The 18,469-nt window shown below is 50.9% G+C and overlaps 1 protein-coding gene across 3 annotated transcripts in view; it reads right to left on the bottom strand.

The window, feature by feature from the left end:
* ECE2 (endothelin converting enzyme 2) overlaps positions 1-18,469 on the bottom strand; it is a 45,178-nt gene that overhangs the window by 3,187 nt on the left and 23,522 nt on the right. Inside the window, exons 1-13 of one of the 3 annotated variants that reach the window (XM_050780211.1) lie at positions 13,658-13,851; positions 13,282-13,368; positions 12,822-12,957; positions 12,382-12,597; positions 11,796-11,920; positions 11,532-11,678; positions 11,288-11,353; positions 5,595-5,783; positions 4,492-4,634; positions 4,005-4,119; positions 1,739-1,849; positions 365-463; positions 182-259 (exon numbers count right to left, since the gene is read on the bottom strand). In XM_050780211.1, coding sequence (XP_050636168.1) covers positions 182-259; positions 365-463; positions 1,739-1,849; positions 4,005-4,119; positions 4,492-4,634; positions 5,595-5,783; positions 11,288-11,353; positions 11,532-11,678; positions 11,796-11,920; positions 12,382-12,597; positions 12,822-12,957; positions 13,282-13,368; positions 13,658-13,696 — 1,551 coding nt within the window. In that variant the 5' untranslated portion in view covers positions 13,697-13,851. Of the gene's footprint in view, positions 1-181; positions 260-364; positions 464-1,738; positions 1,850-4,004; positions 4,120-4,491; positions 4,635-5,594; positions 5,784-11,287; positions 11,354-11,531; positions 11,679-11,795; positions 11,921-12,381; positions 12,598-12,821; positions 12,958-13,281; positions 13,369-13,657; positions 13,852-18,469 lie in introns of those variants that run through there. The other 2 variants (XM_050780214.1, XM_050780212.1) reach the window with 2 other exon arrangements.

Genomic DNA, 18,469 nt, shown 5'->3' with positions numbered 1-18,469 from the left:
CTGCTGTTTGGCCTGCAGCCTGGCACAGAGCCAACACTTTAACAATGCTGGTTACCTCCATCTGCCTCTAAAAGAAACCGACGAACACCTCTTTCCCAGTGCTTGAGCCCCAGTTACTAAGCCCAAAGAACAGTGTCCTCTACAGGGCTGAAGTTCAGTACTGATGAGCTCAGGTACTCACCCCATCATAAACATCATCCAGCTCTTTGGGCTCCAGGATAAAGTCTGGGAAACCAATCATATCATAGATGGCGTCTGCCTGAAGAGACCAGGTTAAGGGTTTGTTTCCTTCCCCAGGTTCCTAGCAAAACTGTCTACTTGAACCCCACCTCAAGATGGCGCCCCAACTCTAGCCACCGCTCACTTTCTCCTTGGCTGCCTGGCGGGTCTTCTCATCCATCCAAACCAGCTGTCCCAGGGCCTCCTCAAATGCAGTCCGGATTTCGCTGATCATCCCCTCTGCCTGGGAGGGAGGAGGCAAAGTCAGCCTCCCCCTGCACTGAATGCATCCTTGCCCCGCCCCCCATCCACCCTGGTGCCCCATCCCTGTCCCCCCAGGGGAAATGGGAACGCCTAGACTAATGAAATACAGCTGAGCACCTAGAGAGGACAAGAAGGAAACACCATTTGTAAAGGTATTGGGATTGTGGCTGGCTTTTTTCTTAATTAAATAAACATTTTAATTGACAATAAGTTCATCAAATTAATATCATAATTTAATATAGTGCAATGATTTTTTTTTTTTTTTTTTTTTTTTGAGACGGAGTCTCACTCTGCTGCCCAGGCTAGAGTGCAGTGGCCGGATCTCAGCTCACTGCAAGCTCTGCCTCCCGGGTTTACGCCATTCTCCTGCCTCAGCCTCCCGAGTAGCTGGGACCACAGGCGCCCGCCACCTCGCCCGGCTAGTTTTTTGTATTTTTTAGTAGAGACGGGGTTTCACCGTGTTAGCCAGGATAGTCTCGATCTCCTGACCTCATGATCCGCCCGTCTCGGCCTCCCAAAGTGCTGGGATTACAGGCTTGAGCCACCGCGCCCGGCCTGGTTTTTTTATTTTTTTTTTGAGATGGAGTCTCGCTCTGTTGCCCAGGCTGGAGTGCAGCGGCGTGATCTCTGCTCACTGCAAGCTCTGCTTCCTGGGTTCACACCATTCTCCTGCCTCAGCCTCCTGAGTAGCTGGGACTACAGGCTCCCGCCACCACACCCGGCTAATTTTTTTGTCTTTTTTAGTAGAGACGGGGTTTTACCATGTTAGCCAGGATAGTCTCCATCTCCTGACCTTGTGATTCGCCCGCCTCGGCCTCCCAAAGTGCTGGGATTACAGGCGTGAGCCACCACACCCAGCCTTGTTTTTTTTTTTTTTTTTTTTTTTTTTTTTTGAGACGGAGTCTCACTCTGTCGACCAAGGCTGGAGTGCACTGGCACGATCTCGCCTCACGGCAACCTCCGCCTCCTGGGTTCAAGTGATTCTCCTGCCTCAGCCTCCCAGGTAGCTGGGATTACAGACACCCGCCACCACACCTGGCTAATTTTTTGTATTTTTAGAGAGACGGGGTTTCACCATGTTGGCCAGGCTGGTCTCGAACTTCTGACCTCGTGATTCATCTGCCTTGGTCCCCCAAAGTGTTGGGATTACAAGCATGAGCCACCACGCCTGGCCCCCATTGTTTTTCTATATGTCCGCACATACATGAACAGTCAATTTTGAGGGCATAGCGTTGAAATAATCTTGTAGACTCACAATTTCTTTGCTTTGCCGGTCAAATGTGGCCTTCACGAAGAGGGAGCCCAAAGCGAAGCCAAGGGCGTCATCTGTGTTGGAGATGCAGGTCTGCCACCTTGGCACACAGGACTGTTAAGGGACAAAGAGCCAGGCCCCCAGAGATGGCTATGTCCTCCAGTCAGAGGGCCTTTCTCTGTCACTGGGGCTAGCAGCCCTTCTTAGCTCTGGACAACAGAGTCCTGGGTTTGCTCAGTGCCACATCTGTCTTTTTTTGAGACAGGGTCTCACTCTATCACCCAGGCTGGAGTATAGTGGTGCAATCACTGCTCACTGCAACCTCTGTCCCCCGGGCTCAAGTGATCCTCCCACCTCAGCCTCCCGAGTAGCTGGGACCCCAGGCACATGCCACCATGCCAGGCTATTTTCTTTTGTATTTTTAGTAGAGATGGGGTCTCACCATGTTTCCCAGGCTGGTCTTGAACTCCTGAGCTCAAGCGATCTGCCCGCTTTGACCTCCCAAAGTGCTGGGATTACAGGCATGACCCACTGTGCCCGGCCCACAACTAATTTTATATCCAGTCAGTCTCCCATGCAAGAAACCTGGGAGTCACTCCAGCTTCCTCCATCTCCCTAACCCCCACATTCAACTACTTTGACTTTTTTTTTTTTTTTTTTTTTTGGGACCGAATCTTGCTCTGTTGCCGAGGCTGGAGTGCAGTGGCCAAATCTCAGCTCACTGCAAGCTCCACCTCCCAGGTTTACACCATTCTCCTGCCTCAGCCTCCCGAGTAGCTGGGACTACAGGCGCCTGCCACCTCGCCCGGCTACTTTTTTTGTTTGTTTTAGTAGAGACGGGGTTTCACCATGTTAGCCAGGATGGTCTCAATCTCCTGACCTTGTGATCCGCCCATCTTGGCCTCCCAAAGTGCTGGGATTACAGGCTTGAGCCACCGCACCCAAACTTGACTTTTTTTTTTTTTTTTTTTTGAGACGGAGTCTCACTCTGTTACCCAGGCTGGAGTGCTGTGGCGCAGTCTCAGTTCACTGCAAGCTCCACCTCCCAGGTTCATGCCATTCTCCTGCCTCAGCCTCCCAAGTAGCTGAGACTAAAGGCACCTGCCACCATGCCCGGCCAAATTTTTTGTATTTTTGGTAGAGATGGGGTTTCACCGTCTTAGCCAGGATGGTTTTGAACTCCTGACTTCAAGTGATCCGCCCACCTTGGCCTCCCAAAGTGCTGAGATTACAGGCATGAGCCACCCCGCCCAGCCTGCAATTGCCTCTTAACTGGACACCCTGACTCCATTCTCATCCTCGTGTCCCTGCTGCTCCCCTCCATCTTCCATTTAGCCACCAGAAATATCATCTCATACATAACCCAATTGTGTTTGTCCTCTCCATGGCTACTCCCATGGAGCCCCATCTGTGAAACAATCAAGGCCGGACTTCTCGACACAATATTCAGGTCCCTTCCCGAGTGCCCCATGCCCACCTTACCAAACCCTGCCTCTCGGTTGCCCTCTTCTCAAGCTCATGCCAGAATATGTGTAAAGCCACCATGCTCCTTTTGGTCTCTAGGAATTTGCACATGGCGTTCCTTGTCCCTGGAATGCCCTTCTCCTCAGCTTTCTTGGTGAACTTTTCCATCACATGGCACCTCTCAGAAAACGCTTCTCTGATGCCCTTCCCCACCAACCCCCCAGGTGAAAAGTCTTTCACTCAGTGTGAGCACTTATCACCACAAAATATAATGTATTTGTTTACATGTCCACTCCCCCCACTTAATGGGGCATCTTGAAACTAAATACTGCATTATTTATTATATCCTCTCCATCCTCCTCATCGAAGCTGAGTGCCTATACCTACCATATACTGTGTAGATGCTTCACTTATGTTAACTCAGCTAATACTCTTCTTGACAACCCTCCAAGTTATTCCTGCTTTACAGAGCAGAAAATGGAGAGTGTCACTGAGAGTGTCCTGAGAGTCACTGGAGTGACTCTCATGTTTCTTGCATGGGCGACTGACTGGATATAAAATTAGTTGTGGGCTGGGCACGGTGGCTCATGCCTGTAATTCCAGCACTTTCAGAGGTGACATGCCCAAGGTCCTACAGGCTAGAAAATGAATGAGTTGGGGTTGGAACCCAAGTCGGCTTGCTTCCAAATTCTGCGCTCCATAGTATGCACCTGTGCACCATGAGGCACATGGTGCCTGATACACTGAAGGCGTGCAGCATCAGCTAGACTGGATCAGAACGTGGAGGCAAAGTCAGAGAGCCCACCTTCTTAGTGCCATAGAGGGTCTCCAGCAGCTTCTCTTGTGCAGACTCAAAGCGTCGGTCCAGGCTTGAGGTTGTCTTTTGCACTAGGTTCCAGATCAGGTAATTGTTCAGGATGCTGACAACCAGACCAGAAAATAAGAAAAGGGCAGGTGGGATGCCCTTTCCACCCCCCAAACCAGCCCCTAGGAACATGCAGGCTGCAGGAGTCCTGAGAGGCATATGTGGAAGCTGTCCCAGAGTTCCTCTTTGGCCCCGGGGCCACATACCTGCCTGTAGAGGTCAGGTTGGAGAGAGGTGTGGGAACAGAGATCACAGGGAGAACCCTGAAACCCTAGCACAGATGAAAAGCCCATAGGCATTCTGATTTGATGTTTGGAAGGCTCATGGCATTATCAAATGTTGTTCTGTGTGGCTGGGCCAGTCCACTATGCCCAGCCTTGCTGGAGACCTCCACGGAACCCACCCTCACCTTGGGATCCCCCCACACCTTGGTTCTGTGCGGTTGATGAGCTCTGACACCTGTTGCAAATAATCCATCCCATACACCACCACAGGCTCAGAGTCACTCAACTCCAATGGTGACAGCAAGAAAGACAGGAACTCAAGCCAGTCCATGGAGGGCGCCAGAGCCTGAGAGAAAAAAATCTCAGGCCTTGCCTGCCTGACTCACTTCCAGCAGAACCCTCCCCCACTGTATGCTGGAGCCTGGGAGCCCTTCCCATTGCCATAGCAACAACTACTGGCTTCATGGCGACTCCTTCCTGTAATATACCCTTTTCCAGGCCTGGGCACCTCCAATCTGGGAGCCCAGCCACTTATTATACAAGGATAACCACTACTTGTGACATTCAGCTGGGGCCTAGATATTCAAATATTTTCCTAACAATTGATAAAATACCACTCCCCTGACACCCCACACATACTGGCTTCTCCTCCAGAACCACATCCCACCCCAACTTTTCCATAATCCAACATCTAAAGTGTTAATGGCCTGGCACAGTACCGGTCCTCCAGTAGAAACTTCCACTTCTATCTTTTTTTTTTGAGATGGAGTTTCACTCTTGTCACCCAAGCTGGAGTACAATGGCATGATCTCAGCTCACTGCAACCTCCGCCTCCCAGGTTCAAGTGATTCTCCTGCCTCAGCCTCCCGAGTAGCTGGGATTACAGGCATGTGCCACCAAGTCTGGCTAATTTTTGTATTTTTAGTAGAGATGGAGTTTCACCATGTTGGCCAGGCTGGTCTTGAACTCCTGACCTCAGGTGATCCACCCATCTCGGCCTCCCAAAGTGCTGGGATTACAGGTGTCAGCTACCATGTCCAGCCTATTCTGACTGTTTTGTGGACATCTCATAGAAACTGTTACACATTTTTAACACAATCCCTCCATGCATCCCCAGGCAACAAGAAAGGGACCAGAGGTGGCCCTAAATGGACACCATGTTTTTCCCAGTGCAACTGGAAAGCACAGAAATGCAAGGGAATGAGGAAAGGACTGGCTGCCTTGGGGAGATGGCATGGAGGGAAGCTGGGTGGTGTGTTCCAGGGCTGGCCCCTCTCAGATGTCTCCAGTCCCCTGCCTGCCCCACCTGCAGCTCCGAAATGCTCATCTTGTGATAGATTTTCTCCTCATCGCGCCGCTGGTCCTGGGGCACTGTGATGTTGGCCAGTTGTACCTCCAACTCCAGCACCTGCTGCATCTGCTCCCTCGTGGAGGTGGGCCGCCCACCCAGCAGCATCCCCAGCTCCTCCATGTAGTCCAGATAGGCAGTGAGCACCTGTCAAGGCCCAGATGACCCTCAGAGCCCAGCAACAAGTCTTGCCCAAGGCTGAGAAGATCTATTCTTACCACCACCTCTGCTCACTATCTCTTCTGCTTGATTCTGGAAGCCTTCTTGGATGACCTGTTTCATTTCTGACACACTGCTTACCACCATCGGCTAAGTATTGTTTACTTCTTTTGTTTTATTTTATTTTATTTTATTTTTTGAGATTAAGTCTCATTCTGTTGCCCAGGCTGGAGTGCAGTGGTGCGATCTCAGCTTATTGCAACCTCCACCTCCCGGGTTCAAGCAATTGTCCTGCTGCAGCCTCCCGAGTAGCTGGGAGTACAGGTGCCCGCCACCACGCCTGGCTAATTTTTTGTGTTTTTAGTAGAGACGGGGTTTCACCATGTTAGCCAGGCTGGTCTCAAACTCCTGACCTCAGGTGATCTGCCTGCCTTGGCCTTGCAAAGTGCTGATTACGGGCATCAGCCACGGTGCCTGGCCTTGTTTACTTACTTCTGTACTTGTTTGTCATCTATTTCCCCAAGGAGAAGGTGAGTTCCAGCAGAGCATTGTTCCAAGTTACAGCAGCTTACTCATTACTGTCTCTAGGGACTAGAACAGAGTAAATGCTCTGCAAGTGTCTGTCCAGCAGATGGGCCTGCTTCCCATACTGCTTTGCCTTCTTGTTTCCTAGATCCCTGCTAGTTGTCCCAGCCCATCAGTGACCATGTGCCTTCACTGAACAGCTGACTGGACCTCACAGGGGATCTGGGCCATGGTATCCTCAGGCCTCTATTACCTCCCATCCTGCCAGGCATCAAGCTTGCTGCTTTCTCCACTACCCGCTGGTCTCCAAGGGAGAGAAAAGCATGGAAAAGAAACATTTAGTGACCACTTCTGTGGACATGCATCAGACTCTCTATTAGAGGCTTTCCATACAGTGTATCTTTTCCTCCCTGCACAGCAACTTCATGAAGTGAAGATGAGTCCCATTTCACACCCCAGGGGACAAACTTAGGAAGATGACACGGCTTGACTTCCATCACAAACTAGCGGATGGCAGAGTGAGAATGTGGCCCAGGCCCGATGAACCCAGGGCCATGGCGGCCCTGGCCCTGCCCGGGTCCAGTACAAACTCATGCGGCCTCACCCCTTCTGGCCCTGAGGCTCCATGAAGGCAGGGCTGTGTTTGCTTTGTTCACCACTGTAATTTCAGGCCCAAGTGCAACTGTCTGCCACATAGTAGGTGCTTAATAAATGTCTGTTGAATAACAGGATGAAAACCTGCAAACAGACACTCAACACTGCTCTGTGCCAATTCCCTTAATCCTCCTCCCAGAAATCACTTTCCACTCAATGTGAAGGCCCACCTGGGCTCCCCAAATCACCAAAGGCCATCTCCTCTTCTACTTACTAAGAAGTTTTAGATCCCTTAATATCCATTCTGTGTATTTCAAATTCCTCCTGTCCCTCACCTCTCCTCTTACTTGCTGCTGGCATCAGAGGAAGAGGTTTGAGTACCAATCCCAGTCATCCCAGCTCCTGAGGGGGATGGTTAGCTAAACCAGTGATCTCATCGTACCCCTTCTCTCTACCTCCTCACCTTCAGCTTAGTGCTTACTTTTGAGACTCTCCTGAACCCTGCTTTACTCTTAGTTTTTTGTCGTTGTTGTTGTTGTTTGTTTGTTTGAAATGGCATCTCCCTCTGTCACCCAGGCTGAAGTGCAGGTGTGTGATCGCAGCTCACTGCAACCTCCACCTCCCGGGTTCAAGCAATTCTCCTGCCTCAGCCTCCCCAGTGGCTGGGATTACAGGCGTGGGCCACCACACCTGGCTAATTTTTGTATTTTTAGTAGAGACAGCGTTTCGCCATGTTGGCCAAGCTGGTCTCGAACTCCTGACCTCAGGTAATCTGCCCACTTCGGCCTCCCAAAGTGCTGGGGCCACAGGCGTGAGCCACTGCACCCAGCCTACTCTTAGTTTTCATCCTATCTCAACCTTTTGCGTTTCATCTTTCTCTAGATCCCAGCACAGGAGGCTTCCTGAAGGCAACCAGTGACATGCTGACAGTCAAACCCAAGTCTTTCCTCTTGCCCCTATCAAAGGGTTGAAGGATGTGGTTCTCTCCCAAATCGTAAAAATTATCTCCTCCCCTACTCAGATGATGTCAAAATCACACATCTGTTCACACCACTTTTAAGTTTCCCCTTCCATTTCTTTTGGGATGAATCCTAAATTTGGCCCACAATGCTCCTGCATAGCGTGAGCCTATGGACTTGTCCAGAAGGCCTTGGCCTGCATGCCCCTCCTGCTCCCTCTCCCACTGAGAATGGCCAGTGGGCCATATGCCTTCCCACCTTGGCGCCTTTGCATAACCTATTGCCTTTGCAGAGCCCTCTCCCTTCATTGCAGCCTATCCGCACCCTGGAACTAGGCAGGTTCCTATTCGCACTTGCTCTCAGAACCCTATGCTTCTTCTCTATAATAGTCTCAACAACTGGAAACAGGACAACTGTGTAGCAAACTGTTGTATGCCTTCTTCCCCATTCAGAGGGTAGTAGAAGTGTCTTGTTCACCATATGTCTAGAGGAGGGTCTGGCCAAGTGATGGTCAGCAGATGTTTCTGAATGAATGACAGAAGGATAAATGATTGTCCTACTCCACAGCAATCTCTTTTACTATTTTTCTCCCACTGCCCTTAAAATACAAGGATCTCCTTCTGTCCTTTCTCTGTTCTCCTCCTGTCTCACCTCTTCAAAGCCTTTGTTTAGGTTTCTTTTTTTTCTTCCTTTTTTTTTGAGACACAGTCTTGCTCTGTTGTCCAGGCTAGAGTGCAGTGGCGCCATCTCAGCTCACTGTAACTTCCACCTCCCGGGTTCAAGCGATTCTCCTGCCTCAGCCTTCCAAGTAGCTGGGATTATAGGCACCCGCCACCACATCGGGCTAATTTTTGTATTTTTATTAGAGATGGGGTTTCACCATATTGGTCAGGCTGGTTTCAAACTCCTGACCTCAAGTGATCCACCTGCCTTGGCCTCCCAAAGTGCTGGGATTACAGGCGAGAGCCACCACGCCTGGCCCAATTTTTGTATTTTTAGTAGAGATGGGGTTTCACCATGTTGGCCAGCTGGTCTCAAACTCCTGTCCTCAAGTAATCAGGCCGCCTTGGCCTCCCAAAGTGTTTGGATTACAGCCACCCTGCGTGGCCTGGTTGGGTTTCTAAGGAGATGCCTCTCAAGCCTCTGGGTCCTTTCAGGGTTATTCTCTCTTCAGGACTCCGCACGGCTTTCCCAGCTGCCTGCTGGCCTCTCTGTATGTAAGGTGCTCAGGTTCCAGCAAACTCACATGTCTAAAAGGAGCAACTCCCACACCCTGAGCATCTTCCACATGCAGGAGCATAAGTTTGTACCCCTAACCTACTCCCGACACCACATAAGGTTGATGCTATGATCCCCTGTTTACGGATGAGGGAATAGCATCAGAGAGATTAATTAACTTGCACCAAGCAGCAGAGCTGAGACTGAAATGCAGGTCTGGCTCCAAAGTCTCTCCTATTCCTGTGACATTGCACTGTCTCCTCTTTCTCAATGTACCCTAAGCTGGTTCTTCCTACAGATACCCCTAATTCCCAAGGCACCCCTCCATTCCACCATCATGAAAGTGAACAGCTTCAGCCATCTTCACCTCTTCCTTCCTCTAACATCCAGGCACCAAGAACTCATGATTCTGACTTGATGATATCTCTTACATCCTCCTCTTCTTACCATTCCTTCTGCCACCTCTTTCATTTGGGACCTTCCTGACTCAGAGCACAGAGTACCACAGACACTCTTAATTCATCTCCAGGCTTTCTTTCTCACATCTACTTTTCACACCCCAAACAAACTGACTTCCCAAAGCACTGCGCTGCCTCCCTACTTTGGAGCATGCAGTGGCTCTCCAGGAGCTACAGAATAAACTCCGTAGTGTGCTATTCAAGGTCCCCTCCATAACCCATTCCTGCCCACCTCTCCAGCCTCTCATCTGCCTTGAGTTCTGTACTTTACCATAGTGGACCCCTCGCCATGGTCCAAACACGCCTAGCCTTTCCCTCTTCAACACTTTTTTTTTTGTGTGTGTGTGTGAGACAGAGCCTTGCTCTGTTGCCCAGGCTGGAACGCAGTGGCGCCATCTTGGCTCACTGCAACCTTTGCTTCCTGGATTCAAGCGATTCTCTTTGCCTCAGCCTCCCAAGTAGCTGAGATTACAGGTGCCTGCCACCATGCCTGGCTAATTTTTGTATTTTCAGTAGAGACGGGTTTTCACCCTGTAGGCTAGCCTGGTCTCGAACTCCTAACCTCAAGTGATCCGCACAGCCTCCCAAAGTGCGGGGATTACAGGTGTGAGCCACTGTGCTCGGCCTCATCAACACTTTTGTTTAAAGTGTTCTTTCTTTCTTTTTTTTTAGATGGAGTTTTGCTCTTGCCACTCAGGCTGGAGTGCAATGGCATGATCTCGGCTCACTGCAACCTCCCACTCCCGAGTTCAAGCGATTCTCCTGCCTCAGCCTCCCAAGTAGCTGGACTACAGGCGTGTGCCACCATGGCCAGCTAATTTTTGTATTTTTAGTAGAGACAGGATTTCACCATCTTGGCCAGGCTGGTCTCGAACTCCTGACCTCATGATCCACCTGCCTCGGCCTCCCAAAGTGCTGGGATTACAGGTGTGAGCCACTGCACCCGGCAAACTGTTCTTTCTTTCTTTTCTTTTCTTTTTTTTTTTTAGTTGGAGTCTCGCTCTGTCACCCAGGCTGGAGTGCAGTGGCGCGATCTCAGCTCACTGCAACCTCCGCCTCCTGGGTTCAGGCAATTCTCCTGCCTCAGCCTCCTGAGTAGCTGGGACTACAGGTGCCTGCTACCATGACTGGCTAATTTTTGTATATTTAGTAGAGACAGGGTTTCACCTTGTTGGTCAGGCTGGTCTCCAACTCCTGACCTCAGGTGATCCACCCACCTTGGCCTCCCACAGTGCCGGGACTACAGATGTCAGTCACCGCACCTGGCCTAAACTTCTTTCTACCCAGCATGCCCTCATGCATTCCCATGTATTCTACAGGGCCTGGATCAAATGCAATCTCTTTAGGAAGACTTCACTGGCTCCCTAAGTCTCTCCTGAATCCTCAGGACCCTCTTGTGAGCTTTGTTCTCAGCTATCTAGGTCCAGGAACCCATTGACACTGAATGCTTCCTGTGACAATGGCTTGGAAACTTATATCTCAGAATTCCCCCACTGGGCCTGGCACACAGTAGGTGTCTATGAAACCTACTAGAAGAACAAGAGAAAGTAAGTAAGGAAAAGGGGAAGAAAGGGAGGGAGGGAGGAAGAAAAGAAGGAAGAAAGGAGGGGCAGTTGGTTCACTAGGTGACAGGATAGGCTCACCTTCCCTGCTCTGACCATTGGCAAAGGGAAAAGTCAACAGGGATCAGCCCAGCTCAGCAAGGGGTAGGGATGGGGGTTCGGAAGATGTTCCTTACTTTCTCATTGGCAGTTCTGTTTAAGTAGTAATCCCGAGAGGGCAGAAAGAGCCCAGACTGGTCCACCTGCAACGGCAAGGAAAGGAGGTGAGCCCCTCGCTTTCCCCACCATGGGAACCTGAATTCCCCAGCAGGGGTTGGGGTGGGAGCCGGGGGTCAGCCCAGCCTGCCTGTCACACGAGAGGGAAGTCTGGGCTCAGCAAAGGGTCCCTAAGTCTCTCCTCACCCTTTCCCAGCTCATCACCTGGATAACATTGCTGTTGGAACTCTTAGAGTCGGCACTGATGTAGACGGTGAAGAATGGGGTGGCCCTGTAGGTCCCTGCTACTGCCTTCAACACCTCCATAAAGTTATCCTGGTCCCAGGGCCCTGTAATGTTCCAACCACCAATCTGTGTAGAAACCATAAGTGGAATAATTAGCACAGGAGCTCCCAAAGTGTTCCTGGGCCATCTCCTCTCTCAAGGCCCCTCCTGCTCCCCTGCCCTCAGCCGGCTCAGTGGCCCCACCTTGTCAATGAGGTCTCTCAGTGGCTGGGCTCCCAGCTCCTCAATGCGCTCCACCTGTAGGCAAGATAGGTAGAAGCGCTGTGTCTTCCGCTCAGCTTCACTGCTAGAGTTGAAGGTGGTGTTTTCTGTGGGGCAGAACATAGGATCCAGGTGGCAATTACGTTAACTGCTGAGAGGGAGTCCCTGGCCCTTGCTCGCTCGGTTCCTCTCCTTGCCTTGTCAATGAGCAGTCCTCCTAACGCAGACCCAGGAAGAGTGTCTGAAACAGCAAGCCGTGGCTTCCTCTCCCTGTCCATGGAGACTCAAGTATATCTAAGCAGTACAGGCTCCCTGGTGTCTACCACACCACAACAGTGCTCCAAACAGGGTGCAGAGAAGCGGTCCTCCATTATACCCAGAGTTCTGCCCCCGTCAAACCCATCCCCACTTCTCAAGAGTCCCTGCTCTCTGCCTCCCAACCCTCTGGAGTGTTCACAGAGCCATCCACTTCCTCATTCATGGACATTGACTATCTGCTAAGTGCCAGGCCCTGTGCTAGGCATAAAGCACATAGGTGGCCCAAGGCCTCCCTAACAGCCCCACTCACCAAGCAGGTGCTTCAGTATGGCCTGGTTTTGGTCCCAGAGGCTGTTGAAGGTGTTCCAACGAGAACGCCCATCGGGCAGGGGGTTCCTCCGAATCCAGCCCCCACAGGAGAACTGGTAAAAGTCCTCACAGGGGCTCACCCCTCGGTCCAGGGACTCCAGGATTTTTCCAGCCACTCGAATGCAGGCCTCTGTAAGGCAGGTGCTGTGGGATGGGTCTGTGGTAGGGGACACGGCGGGAGGGTAGGAGACTGTCAGTCTGTCTGTCTGGAAGAGGCAAACTCTTTGCAAGGGCCATGACAGCAGGAAGGTTGAGAAGAGAAAGCAAAGCCAGGGCTTTTTTTTAGGGAAGGCTTGGCCCCCTCGAGTGAAAATCTTAGAGGCCCTTTGGCCTCCAGAACCCCTAGTTATGAATGCTGATGAAGAGTGTGGGCCCACCTACCTCTGTGGTACTGGACCCCCAGGGCCACAAGGCAGCCCAGAAGCAGTGCAGCCAGCAGTAGAGAGACACCTGCCAAGACCAGCTCCAGCTGCGTGCGTGAGCCTAACAGCTGTCTTGTCCCCTTCTGGAATCCCACCTGGGGAACACAGGGGGACAAAGAGCAACTGAGCTGCAGGGCAGGGGTCCAAGATCACCAGAGGGTGAAGCCACAGGCAGTTTTCAGAGCCACAGGGTTAACTTTGGGCCCGGGGGCAATGAGGCCAGCTGGTGAGTTGAGCCCTGAGTCTGTTTTGTGCAACGTCATGGCTTAGCATCGCCTCACCATAGTCCTAGAGCAGAGGCCAGAGATGGAGCGGAGGTGGGGGCAGGTGACCCTCCAGAACAGCCCAGAGCTCCTGGGTGTGCTAGGCGTCATGCCAGGGCTGGGGCCTGGTGAGAAAGGGGAAGCCCCCTTGCCCACCTCCATGGCGTCCGGGGAGGCCCCGCCCTCTACGGGGGTCTCCGTTGCGTCTTCATCCCGAAGCGTGGCCCGTTTGTACTCCACCATCTGCCAGACAGTCGGGGTTGCCAACCGAGGTCAGGCAGAGAGGGCTTTTTGCCCACGACCCTGCCCCAGTGCCCCCTGCCTCGCGGACCCCTCCCCCCTGCTAAGAGGGCCCTTCTCTTCCCACCTGCCACGCTCTCGGGCCTGGGGTCTCTCTATCACAGCTCCACCAGGCCCGGGACACAGCCCTACATCCGCGAGCCAGGCATGGCCTGCCCCTCTGCTGCCGACCCCTCTGCCTCGTCCCCCTCCACCCGGTTCCCTCCCCTGGAGCCCGGGGGCCCCCACTCACGTTGTTGCCAGCTCCCAGCTCCTGCAGCGCGACGTTCATGGTGGAGTCGGGCCAGGCGGTGATTCAGGGCTCCCGGCAGCTGGCCCTCTCCCAGGCCGCAGCCCCAGTCCCCTGCCCGGCCCCGCCGCCACCAGCCATCACTGCCGGCCGCTGCGCAGCACCCCCGCTCGGGCCGCGGCCGCCCCCGCCCGCCGGAGTCCCCCGCCCCACGCGGCGCCCCGCCTGGGGTGGGGGGAGCGTGGGGGAGAGGGAGGAGCGCGCCGAGGCTCTCCGCAGGCTCCAGTGCCCTCCGGCAACACCGGAGACCCCTCCACGCTTCATGGTCCGCCCCCCATCTCAGCAGCACCCTCCTTCAAGCCACTCATAATTTACTTTCCTAGGAAAAGTAATGAAATGCAACCAGTCCCAGAGGTTGCTAATATTCCTTGGCCTACTTGCCCCAAATTTCAGGCTCTCTCCGTCCCCTTTAAGCACTTTAGAGAAATTATGCCCTCCTGAGGAACGTCTTCCCCCAGTAGTCCACACAGCCCCTCTTCAGCTGGCAAATACAGAGCACACAGGCAGTTCACCCACATTCAGGGTGTGCACGTGGTACCTACCTTTGGTACCTACCTATGTGCAGAGAGCACATAGACGCCAAGGACACGGGCAGTCACGATGCCCAGCACACAGTCCACACACACACATGAAATGCCCACAGAATGTACATACTCTGCATACTCACACACAGTGTACACACGCACAACACACCCAGAGCCAACACACACGCACACTGTGTTTCTGTACGTACACACACCAAGTGCAGGGGGAGCATACACTCCACACACACAGCCCACACTGACTCCACTCTTCCACGGTGCTTCAAGACCACACTTCTACTCTCCAAGATAACTGCTGTCATCAGATCATCTCATAAAGGGAGGGTTACAGATGGTGACAAATTGGCAGGGAAAAAAACAGCCATGCACAGATATTTAAAGAAAAGACGTGCTAACACTTCTAACTTGGGGAAAGCAAACCGTTTTATTTGGGAGATTTACAAGGAGAAAAAAACTAACACCAAGCAATATTTAACTGAAAAGCAATAGTGTGGCACCCATGCATCTGCCATCTGCCTTCCATATTGTCATTCCTTAATCAGGCCTGGTGTTATTGCAGTCTGCTGCACTGAAAAGTGCCTAGTGTTTTACAATTCAAAAAAAAAAAAAAAAAAAAAAGGAAAAGAGAGTGCGCTTCATCTTCTTCTCCCCATCCTCCAACCCCACCCCCACTGACGGAGTACAAGAATTTGACCTGAGAAGGCTTGAATGGGTAGCAAACACATAATCCATTTCCTTCCTTCCTTCCTCCCTCCCTCTCTCTCTCTCCCTTTTCCTTTCTTTCTTTCTCTCTCTTTCTCTCTCTTTCCTTCCTTCCTTCCTTCCTTCCTTCCTTCCTTCCTTCCTTCCTTCCTTCCTTCCTTCCTTCTCTCTCTCTCTCTCTTTCTTTCTCATCTTTCTCTCAAGAAGGGTGTCAACCGGGCGCAGTGGCTCATGCCTGTAATTCCAGCACTTGGGGAGGCCGAGGCGGGCGGATCACGAGGTCAGGAGTTCAAGACCAGCCTAGCTAACATGGTGAAAACCCATCTCTACTAAAAATACAAAAATTAGCCAGGCATGGTGGTGGGCACCTGTAATCCCAGCTACTTGGGAGGCTGAGACAGGAGAATCGCTTGAACCTAGGGGGGTGGAGGTTGCTGTGAGCTGAGATCGTGCCTCTGTACTCCAGCCTGGGCAAGAATGAAACTTGGTCTCAAAAAAATAAATAAAATAAGAGAAGGGTGTCTCACTTTGTGGCTCAGGCTGGAGTGCAGTGGCATGATTATAACTCACTGCAGCCTCAAATTCCTGGGCTCAAGCAATCCTCCCACCTGAGCCTCCTAGTAGCTGGGACTACAGACAGGTGCCACTGTGCCTGGCTAATTTTTAAAATTTTTTTTGTAGAAACAGGGTGGTCTTGCCCATCTTGCCCAGGCTGGTCTTGAACTCCAGGCCTTAAGCAATCCTCCCACCTCGGCCTCCCAATGTGCTGAGATTACAGGCATGAGTCACCATGCCTGGCCCATAATCCATTTATTGATGCTCACCTCAGTTCTCAGACAACTTGCTGCAGTGGATCTAACGCAGAATGTTCTTGCAGCTAAGAAAGAGTAGATGATGAATGAAGCAGGCTGAGAAGTGTTGCATTGCTTTTGTTGGCATTTTTCATCCCAAAATTGCATAGTTCTCAAACTGGAGACAGTACAGTGTCACAGTAAGGATAAAAGATTTTGGATCCAGACTCAGTTTCCTCATTTGTAAAATGGAAGTGAGAATACCTACTTCGGGCCACACACGGTGGCTCATGCCTGTAACCCAGCACTTTGGGAGGCTGAGGCGGGTGGATCACCTGAGGGCAGGTGGATCACTTGAGGTCAGGAGGTCAAGATCAGCCAGGTCAACATGATGAAACCCTGTCTCTACCGAAAATACAAAAAATTAGCCGAGTGTGGTGGCACACGCCTGTAATCCCAGCTACTCCGGAGGCTGAGACAGGAGAATCACTTGAACCCAGGAGGTGGAGGTTGCAGTGAGCTGAGATTGTGCCACTGCACTCCAATCTGGGCAACAAGAGCAAAACTCTGTCTCAAAAACAAAAAAAAAAGAAAAGAAAAGAAAAAAAAAAGACTAATACCTATTTCAAAAGCTAGTTGTGAGAATTAAATGAAATAGTACTTGTAAAGTATATGGGACAGTGCGTGGCACATAATGGGCACTCAATGTGTGTGTGTGTGTGTGTGTGTGTGTGTGTGTGTGTTTCAGACGGAGTCTCGCTCTGTTGCCAAGCTGGAGTGCAGTGGCGCGATTTTGGCTCACTGCACCCTCCACCTCCTGGGTTCAAGCGATTCTCCTGCCTCAGCCTCCCGAGTAGCTGAGACTACAGGCACGCACCACCATGCCCAGCTAATTTCTGTATTTTTAGTAGAGACGGGATTTCACCATGTTGGCCAGGCTGGTTTTGAACACCTGACCTCAAGTGATCTGCTCGCCTTGGCCTCCCAAAGTGCTGGGATTACAGATGTGAGCCACTGTGCCTGGCTTACAACATCATAATCTTATGCGACCACTGTTATTATACATGCAGTCCATCATTGACATAAAGGTTGTTATGTGGTGCATGACTGCATAAGGAAAGCTACTGCATATGGGCCACCTGGCAACAGGATCATTAGAAATATTCCCAGGGTCACTGCAACAGCAAGTTTAGACAGTACTTTACTATGTGGCAGCCACTACGCTAAGTGGTTTACATCTTATGCACTCATGACACTTATGAAGCTATTCTACAGATGAGGAAACTGAGGCATAGAAACACTAAGAGTTATATGCTTGTAAGTGGCAGAGCTGGGATTCAAACCCAGGGAATATGGTTCCTTTCTGGAGAGCAGTTTAGCAATATGAATCAAAAGGAGGCTACACTTCCTCCCTGCATTAGTTACTATTGTTTTGCTACATCCCTTCTAGTGGAAATACATAAATTTCCAAGACAGGCAGACTTGGGCTCAAATCTGGGTTCAATTCTTTATCAGCTGTATCATCTTTATCAAGTTATTTGAAAGCTCTGACTGTTAATTTTTCTCATCTATAAAATGGGAACAATCACCCCTGTCTCAGAGAGTTGCTGTGAGAATTAAATGCAACCACATATTATAGAGCCTGTTACCTATTTTTACAGTGCTCTCAGATGCACTAGGCTTGGCCTAAATGGACACTTTCTTTTCAAGTCTCTTTCATAGCCCAAATTATTTTTAGACCCATAACCATCCCTCCTCTCCCTCCCTCCATCCCTCCCTCCCTCCCTTCCTTCTTTCCTTCCTTCAAATTTTTAGAGACAGGGTCTGCTCTATCACCCAGGCTGGCATTATCAGAGCTCCCTGCAGCCTCAACCTCCTATGCTCAAGCGATTCTCCCACCTCAGCCTCCCAAGTAGCTGGGACTACAGGTGCATGCCATCACACCTGGCCTTTTTTTTTTTTTTTCCATACAGATGAGGTCTCACTATGTTGCCCAGGTTGGTCTCAAACTCCTGAGCTCAAGTAATCCTCCTGCCTTGGCCTCCCAAAGTGCTGTAGGCCTGAGCCACCACGCCCAGCCCCCCATAACTATTTCTGACTACATGTTAAATACCCTATGTATAAGAGTCTTGGAAGCTGCTCTATTTTATATTTCTATTTTCTTTCTCTGTATTTATCATCTTTGACTCTGTTTCTCTCTTATTCTCCTATTTTCTCTCTCTTCTACTCTTCCTTTCCTACATGGATAATCTTTTTTTGATCTTTTTTTCCTACTGAATAATCTTTTTTGGTCTTTTTTCCTACATGGATAATCTCATTTTTGGTCTAAATTGATTGTGAATTGAGAGGGAATGGACAATGGCTTGTGTTAAATTTCAAACACAATATAGTCATGAAGATTACAAGAAACATCAACGAGGCCTGGTGTGGCGGCTCATACCTGTAATCCCAGCACTTTGGGAGGCTAAGCTGAGCGGATCACTTGAGGTCAGGAGTTCGAGACCAGCCTGGCCAACATGGTGAAACCCAGTCTCTACTAAAAATACAAAAATTAACCGGGCGTGGTGGTGGGTGCCTGTAATCCCAGCTATCCCGGAGGCTGAGGCAGGAGAATTGCTTGAATCTGGGAGATGGAGGTTGCACTGAGCTAAGATGGTGCCACTGCACTGCAGCCTGGGTGATAGAGCAACATTCCATCTCAAAAACAAAAGAAACATCAA

Source organism: Macaca thibetana, chromosome 2 (assembly GCF_024542745.1).
Source record: "Macaca thibetana thibetana isolate TM-01 chromosome 2, ASM2454274v1, whole genome shotgun sequence".
NCBI classification, from domain to species: Eukaryota; Metazoa; Chordata; class Mammalia; order Primates; family Cercopithecidae; genus Macaca; species Macaca thibetana.
Note: the sequence above shows the minus strand (reverse complement) of the source record. Positions and strands in the feature narration are given on the sequence as shown.